The following is an 8,430-nucleotide window of genomic DNA, read 5'->3' as shown; positions in this document are numbered from 1 at the left end:
AAGCCCAAAATCAATGTCAAAACTGTTTCTAGTCATCATAATTATAGTCCTTCATTGGTTCATCCCAAATTATTGTCAGCACTGGATATGCGAATATTTCATTATTTTGTTACTATTCCAACTGTAAACAATACTTCTATCATTAAATTCTCAACCGTGTTGGTATCTAAGCCCGTGATTCCTGTCTTTGTTTCTATAACCTTTTTTTCATACTCGTAAAAAATCTGTTTCTTATCAAGCATTCTAGGAGACGGATATCCAACTGCTTGCTGTCATTAAATGTCTCTTTCACATCAAGGACCTTATCGCTCTATAAGTAAACGCAGTCAACGTTCTTACAAAAAAAAATAAAAATAAAAAACAAAGCAACGCAGTGTATAAAGATTCAGAATATCTGAAAATCCCACATTCTCAATCTCAATTTCTGCGACCCTTTAATTCTCAAGCCTTCTAGGAGAGAGACATCTCGCTGGTAAGCTCATTTTAGCTAAATATAAGGACATAAATTCTCATATAGCTATCCTTTTGTCGTGTCTTGTATGGTTTTCTATTGATTTCTTGTTGTGTAATTGTAGTCGCAGGAGAGCCGCTGGTTTGGATGTTAGTTTTAAGTCTCGTATGTTCTTGCAGAAATTTGTTTATTATCCTGTATTCCGGACTTATTTTACTGTATTTTCAGTGTTATCATGTTGCTTTGAGGTGTTGATCTGTAAGAATAAATGTTGTAATTTTTAGTGGAGCCACATGTTTAATATGAAATCTTGCATATTTTTGAACTGAAGATGAGTAATCTTGATTAATGTTGGAAAAGGTGACTTCTGTGTTTGATTGTGATAGCTGTTATATTGGATTGATAATTCTTCTAAGTGCAGTTGGCCTTTTGCTGTGTCATTTGATGAGTAAAAGGGTTATGAACTAGAGCTTGCAGATGTCACAGTTTTGTGCTTTTCAATGTGCTTTTTCATTTGGTAAACATGCTTGTCTGGATTCAGTGTTTAAACCTGCAGGGTTATACATGTAAACTAGAACTTTGGGAACGAAAGTACTCCAGCAATTGTTTGATCATGTTTAGGTATCTTTTAACAATTTAAACTTTTGGTGAAACTGAGTCATGTTATTTGGCAGCTGCTGGCGATTAAATTTACAAATTAGGTATATTATTTGAGTTTCAGATAGAGTTCATTGTAACCAATTTAGCAACTAACTCAAACATTTCTAAAATATCTCTGCTTGTGCTGAGTTTGAATTTTTTTGTTTATATCCTTTCGTATTTTTCCAGGTTAGATTTGAGACTCTTATAGTGATTAATTCCTCATTGCGTTTCCAGATTTTGATGTACATTCTACAGAAATATCAATATCTGGTTGATAAATTGTTCATATTTTGTAACTTGTATTCAAGATTTCCACTTGCATCAAATTGGGTTGACTTCCCTTTTGCATTTTCTCATTATGATACTTGGAAATCAGGAAGATATCAGATTTGAATAAATTTAGTCCATCTGCTAATTCCTCTTTGCATTTCCAGATATTGATGTACATGCTATGGCAGTATTGATATCTGGCTTGATGAATTGTTTATATTCTGTAACTTGTATCCAAGATTTCCACTTGTATCAAAACGAGTAGACTTGCCTTTTTCATTTGCTGATTATGTTCCTTTTAAATCAGGAAGATATCAGATTTGAGTGAAGTTAATAACCGCACCAATGTCCACAGGTTAACTGGTGAAAGTCCAAGTTTCCGGTATTTAATTTCTTGAAGTACCTGCAAAGACATGCACAGAAGATAAAACAGTGTGATTTCTGCCTTTGCTTTGACATTCAAAAACTTGCAAGCAGTATTTTCATCTTTTTAATAGTAAAAGGGACTTTATTTAATATTTTTTATGCCTATTTTATCACACTGTTATAATCTCATCCTGGCTAACTTGTTCTTTTAGGACTAGTTTGACCTGTTGGAACATTTTTGGTCTTGGTCGTTTAGACTCTTTATCTGTCTGATTTTTCATTTATAGGACTTCATCTGAATTCACACTCAGGTTCAGACCAATTCCAGAATTTGACAACAAAGTTTCTGCAACTTGCAGGAGGCATAGACTCAGTGCACATGATAAATTTACAGCAGCCTGGCAAACTAATGGAAGTTTGAAGTGTTGACTCTGTACAGCCTGAAACATCACCATTTCAATAGATCTTCTCATCACTGTGTTCCTTCGTTATTGTCTATTACTGGATATGGCAAGCTTCATATTGGTCTTGCTGCTTACTATACTCTGCACTGTTCCTGTCCATGGAAGTAAGCAACTGAGGTTCAATAAGAATGGGGAATTTCGGATTCTGCAAGTGGCTGACATGCACTATGCTAATGGTAAAACTACTCCTTGTCTGGATGTACTGCCCCAGCAGGTTGCCTCCTGCTCTGATACAAATACCACAGCTTTTATTCGACGACTTATTTTTGCAGAGAAGCCTGACCTTATTGTTTTCACTGGTACTCTCTACATTCTTTTTTTGGTTTCTCTTTTGTCTTTTAATCTTTGATTGCAAATATTTCTTGTACTAGATAAGCAGTTTCATGCATTTACAAGTAGATCTACGTATTATATTCCATGATGCTTATTGTGGATGTATATTATTTAAAATATTAATTCCTTATCTACTATGTGCAACGAACCGAGGCTTCTGTACTGGTAAATTTTGTACATAAAAGATAGTAATGACATATAGACTACTTAAAAATAGAAGGATACAGAATGAAAATGCCACTTAAGAGCAACTTTATTTGTGTGACTTTGCAAAAGCCCTATGATCTTCCTGCTTATTCCATTCCTTGAGTGCAAAAAAGCTTTTTGGAGTTGGACAGATGCAAAAGACCCAGCAGCGGTGAGTAAAAGTCTTAGAAAACTTGAAAGAAAAGCTACACTTGTCGATGAAATCAAATAGCTCTTGTTGATAGTAGCCATACAAATTTTGAAAATGTGATTATTATAGAATGCCTACGTCATTATCTTGCCAATCGAAGATGAGAAAGATAAAGTCTTGAAAATAATAAGGATGAGAGTAAGAAATCGAAGCTGGACCAAAGGAATTTCGATAGTAAATCTAAGTAATGCTGTGGTGTTAGTTTAATTTTGGTCCAAATTAGGGATGATCCATGCGGATTGATGCTAGGGCAATTTCTGTGAAGAATTAGAACAGAAAATAATTAGTTTCTAGTTCATCCCAAGTACAACTGAACATGATACGTCAAAAGCAGATTGTCCGCCCTTAAATCGAGGACAGGATAGACTAAGCAGAATCTTAGTGAAAGCTAATGAACATTCATTGTCTACGTAAATAGGAGAAGTTGACCAAACAACCTCCCAAATGGAATTTGTCTCTTAACCCTGAACCAGTGCTAGCACATTCCCCCTACAAGGTAAAAGAGACAAGACTGCTATTAAGTCAAGAGCAAAATCTTACTTGGCAATGAAAATGTCAATCTAACTTTATCTATATTTAGTTTTTGGTCCCAAACATGGTTTTTTTAACAGGGAAAAAGGTCTTCACTAATGGAGCAATCAGAGTTGTACCCAAATTAATGGAATGCTCTTACTCCCATGTCTTTCGATTTATGATAAAAAATGTGGATGAGTAATGTACTGGCTTGTAGTCTACTCTGATACGGTCAATAGTAAATCAGAACACAAAAAGCATGATGTGTTTAAAAAAGGAAGAATAAAAATATCTGAAGAGTGTTTGAACTGGAGGTAGGCATTGGGACTTTAAAGCCTTATGCTTGAGACAACTGCCCACAAGAATGCAGGCTAAATTCTCCTGGGGCCAACATGAGTTATGAATCTACTTCTGCATTTAAAAGTGGAAAACTTTAATGCACTCAGAAAAGTAAGATACAGATGGACTACCAAACCTGAGTTGAAGGGTATGAAGAGAACTTTGAAGCATGTTGACCTACTGTGAGCCTTTCTGTAGAAGGGAGTGCAAATTAGATGGGTTTTGTAATTCATAGATGTAGGAGTTATTATGATCTAATGATTGGAAATGCTACAGAGATTCTGGAAGAAGTCAAAAAAGCAAGAGGAAAGGAGAAATCAACCATTTTCTTATGATTTTAACTCAGTGGCTCATTCGTTTGATTTAAAGTCAATAAATCACTAGCTTACTGTCCCACATTGCACCTTAAAATACATAAAAATCCAAGGATACTTCATAGACTAAATGTCTTTTGTAATGACACATGCCTAGTCTTACATTTTCCAAGCAAATGGAGCATTTTCTGATGACACATTAGGTGCTTCATTGATGAACCGACTAGAAAAAAGGTTTACTCATCAGAAAAGGATTTAAAATGAAATTGCAGAGTTTGGTTGATTCATGTCAACTTTGGCATTTGTTGCACACAAAATCAAAGCTAAATAAACAAGGAGTATCCTGATATCGTAAATCAAATTAATTGGTTCTTCAATTTTGAAGAAAACAAGTAGCAGTGTAAAAGAGTATTAGGTTGATTTCTGGAGTGAAACTAACTCTTACAGAACATTAGAAATTGGGCCTAAGGAATTAGAGTATCTTCCCTAATTCAGTATATAAAGAACAACATATCAACACATAGGCTACAGTGGTAACTTCTTGTAGAGATAAAGAAGTGGGGATCTTTTGTTGTTGTTGTGGGTTGGGGGGGGGCGGGGAAGAGAGAGAGAGAGAGAGGAAACGGTATAGTTGTTTGTAGATAAAGAATGTAATGTTAAGAGCTCATCAGTGACTTTCTTATACTTGCACGCATGCACAATGCACGAGCACGCAAACATGGTGAGACTTCACTTCTTTTAGTGAGCTTCTCCTGTTATAAGGAAACAGTGATGGTTTGACACATCTCTGTGTTTCGAATTTTGTAGAGATACTCTTGTTTATGATTATTGCTGTTATAAGAGTTACTAAATAGATGCGACAGATGATTCTGTCATTAACTCACTTTATGAAATTTTTGTGACCTACAGGCTCCAATTGGTGCATTCCACGTTGGAGTCAGAATATTGAAGCTTTTGCCTTGATTTAGTCAATAGATTCAAATGTGAAAAGTACTTACAGGTCTCAGTATCATGTTGCTTAGAAATCAAGCGTAAATAAAGCTTTCTGTAGGTCACAAAATTGGCTTCATTTCATTCTTGTTGTGTATGTTCTTAAAAAGTCAAGGAGCAATCACACTCGCTAGTTTGACAAAAAAAAAATCACACTTGCTAGAAATATGTTTATTTGTTTAGGCCATCTATATTCAAAAGCCTGTATCCTTTATCCTCACTACTCTGGTACTAATATACATATATTGAACCCCTAATCATGAGAAATTACATGATGTTTATTTGGATATGCTTGGCTCAGGGGACAATATATTTGGCTTTGATACTACTGATCCTGTGAAATCTATGAATGCTGCTTTTTCCCCTGCAATATCATCCAACATCCCATGGGCAGCAGTGATTGGAAACCATGACCAAGAGTCTACACTTTCACGGAAAGGTGTCATGAAATATATCGTTGGCATGAAGAACACTCTATCACAGTTAAATCCTCCTGAAGCTCTTGGTATTAATGGTTTTGGGAATTACAACCTGGAAGTCCACGGGATTGAAAATTCTAGATTGGTGAATAAGTCACTACTAAATCTCTACTTCCTTGACAGTGGTGACTATTCCAAAGTTCCTTCTATCCCTGGCTATGACTGGATCAAACCTTCTCAGCAGCTTTGGTTTCAACAAACTTCTACCAAGCTTCAGGTAGAAAACTTAAGTTCTTCCTTTTTCCAGTACAGCTTCATAGTCAATGTACATACTTTTAACCTTATTATCACTTGACATTTGGTTGGAACTTATGTAATTTACCTATTTATTTATGCAGAGAGCTTACATGAATGAACCAGAGGCTCAAAAATCTCCTGCACCAGGGCTTGTATACTTTCACATTCCATTGCCTGAATATGCAAGCTTTGATTCATCAAACTTCACTGGTGTGAAACAGGAAGGTATCAGCTCTGCATCTATCAACTCTGGCTTCTTTGCAACCATGGTAGAAGCTGGGGATGTGAAGGCAGTTTTCACAGGGCATGATCACCTTAATGACTTCTGTGGTGATTTAAGTGGTTTACATCTTTGTTATGCTGGAGGGTTTGGATATCATGCTTATGGCAAGGCTGGATGGTCAAGGAGAACAAGAATGGTGGTGGCATCTCTTGAGAAAACAGATGAGGGAGTTTGGGGAACTTTGAAGTCTATCAAAACATGGAAGCGGCTTGATGATGAGCACCTCACTGCAATTGATGCTCAAGTGCTTTGGAGCAAAATGGGTAAGCTTCTTTTCTTGTAGCTTTAGTTTTCGCTGACACAAAATCATCACGCTACTGTACCAGAAAACAAAAGAGAAGGAGAGTAACAAACAAATGATAAAGATTACTGAGTTAATGAGCGGAAGAAAGGAATATTTCCTTCATTAGAATTTGCAATCCTTAGCCTGTTGTGGAATAAGTGATAGTTTTTCTGATTCTGTGCCCAATAAGCTCACCAAAATAAGAGATGCGCCAATTACGAAAACTCTAAAATTACCATCCACCCCTGGTTCACAACACTTTGCGGAAAAAGTAACACCAAGCTCAGATTTTATTGAGGGAACAAAATAGAAGAACCCTTAAAAGTAAGGTGATTTTAGTATGTCTGTGGATTATTGTTCCATGTCTTCTATTCCTCATCTTACAATGAAATTTCCACTCTGATTGTTCCATATCATTCGTTCTAGTTCTTCTTTTTTTTCCCCCATCCTCTTGTGAACGATTGTAATCAAAGATACAGGGGAACATGTTATTCTGCTTGTTTTCTTGGAATGATCATGCTTTAGGTGTTACACTCTCTTTCTCGCTCTTTCATGTGCTTGGTTATTCGTCAAACTCAATGTCTACTGTTCACCTTGTAGATCTGCTTGATATCATCATGTTACTTTTCTGTCTGCGTATTGATAATTCGGTCTCATCAAACAGGTGCTCGTAGAAAGAAGCACATTGGACACTTTTGAGATCATGAAATGGTAGTATTCAAGAAGTCTATGCAGTTATACTGAATGAGTATGGTGTATTGTTGTTAGCTATTTAGGTTTAGATTGTTTAAAATAGATGAAGAGAATCATATGAAGGCCTTCTTTAATCTTTTCTCCCGTGGAGAGTTAGTACCCACTATATTAGTAAAGAAGTTTGGACGAGCATCAATATGTTTTTTGAAATTTACCAGATGGCATGTATGGCTAAAGTAATTATAATGAGTAAATCATAGTTAATAGTTTATTCTATTTTGGACCCATTGCTCGTGTTTATAACTAACAGGTTAGTACTGATCCAAAGTTGCACAACTAAATTTAAAGTAATAGTTCTAGGCGGCGAAATGTTTAGTTAGCCCTCTCTAATTATTAAGTTTGTATACTTTTAACCTTTCAACTATTATTTGTATAATTTAAGCCCTCTAACTTCTGAAAGCGTGTATTTCTAATTCTTTTGTTCACTTGAGCTGCTAAAGTTGCATAGTGTAAAACACAACAAAAATTGAAGGCCTAATAAATTTTATAAAATTTAGGGGTTTTGTTCAATGCAAAATGACCAATTAAATCATATTTTTGCAATTCCTATGACACTAGGAGACTAATGATTCGATATACTAGAGAATTTTGACACCAAATAAGCCTAGAAATAGTCGAAAATAATCATGAGAGTGCTAAGTTGTGTTGGGAATGTATAGATGATTTCATGACAAAATCCTCGTTGATTTGAGCTCTTTTCGCTCCAAGGAACATTTTGGTGTAAGATTTGATAAAGGATGTATAAAATGGTGGAGCATAGAAGTCCTATTTGTGCACATTACTAAACGAAGAAAATTTTCAAGTGTCAAAAGTAATTATTTTTCGGCATTGCAGACTAGTAGTTAGTGGTAGTACCAAAAGTCAAAGAAACTACTACCGAAAGCTAAGAGATAAGTATCTAAAAGTGTAAAATCAGTATTCTATAATAGTAAAATCGGTATTATTTCAGAGTGTACACGTGATGAATGGTGAGTGATTTTTAGTATTGCCGAATTCTGTACTATAGTAACACTCAGTAAACGATAAACTAGAAATACATATAGTATTACAACTAACAAATATTCTAATTTGTTCTGCTATGGCCAGTCTTGGGAGTGCAAGTTTTATAACTAAAGAAGGTCTTAGCACATTTGCTGCTGCAATGAGATTCATAGCGTGCTACCTTTTTTTGGAAAATGTTACAATAATGCATTGGTAATTCATAATCTGGAAAAATAAAGGGTAAAATATCAAAAAACTTTTTGTAATTTGTCAAATGTTCAATTTAACTCTCTCTGATTTGAAAACTTACATTATAGCTCATTGCGATTTTGAAG

General features: G+C 35.3%; 1 protein-coding gene across 4 annotated transcripts; it reads left to right on the top strand.

The window, feature by feature from the left end:
• The first annotated feature begins 232 nt into the window (after positions 1–232).
• Positions 233–7,341, top strand: LOC113751386 (probable inactive purple acid phosphatase 29). 4 transcript variants are annotated; one of them, XM_027295386.1, is made up of 6 exons: positions 233–472; positions 1,675–1,745; positions 2,089–2,492; positions 5,381–5,775; positions 5,897–6,341; positions 7,026–7,341. In XM_027295386.1, exons 3-6 carry the CDS (start codon positions 2,237–2,239, stop codon positions 7,058–7,060), a joined length of 1,131 nt encoding a protein of 376 aa, XP_027151187.1. In that variant the 5' UTR covers positions 233–472; positions 1,675–1,745; positions 2,089–2,236; the 3' UTR covers positions 7,061–7,341. The 4 variants fall into 4 exon arrangements, with proteins under 4 accessions (XP_027151187.1, XP_027151186.1, XP_027151188.1 ...); XM_027295385.1 differs by having other exon boundaries at positions 1,671–1,745; XM_027295387.1 differs by having other exon boundaries at positions 1,671–1,795.
• Positions 7,342–8,430: the final 1,089 nt, after the last annotated feature.

This window comes from Coffea eugenioides, chromosome 11, assembly GCF_003713205.1.
Source record: "Coffea eugenioides isolate CCC68of chromosome 11, Ceug_1.0, whole genome shotgun sequence".
In the NCBI taxonomy this organism is placed as follows: Eukaryota; Viridiplantae; Streptophyta; class Magnoliopsida; order Gentianales; family Rubiaceae; genus Coffea; species Coffea eugenioides.
Note: the sequence above shows the minus strand (reverse complement) of the source record. Positions and strands in the feature narration are given on the sequence as shown.

What these genes read in the sequence shown, in the direction of transcription:
- LOC113751386 (XM_027295384.1), top strand. Translation starts at nt 2,237, where the DNA reads ATGGCAAGCTTCATATTGGTCTTGCTGCTTACTATACTCTGCACTGTT. An exon ending in AAACTTCTACCAAGCTTCAG is followed by an intron (nt 5,776 to 5,896) that starts GTAGAAAACTTA and finishes TTATTTATGCAG; the next exon opens with AGAGCTTACATGAATGAACC. An exon ending in AGTGCTTTGGAGCAAAATGG is followed by an intron (nt 6,342 to 7,025) that starts GTAAGCTTCTTT and finishes CTCATCAAACAG; the next exon opens with GTGCTCGTAGAAAGAAGCAC.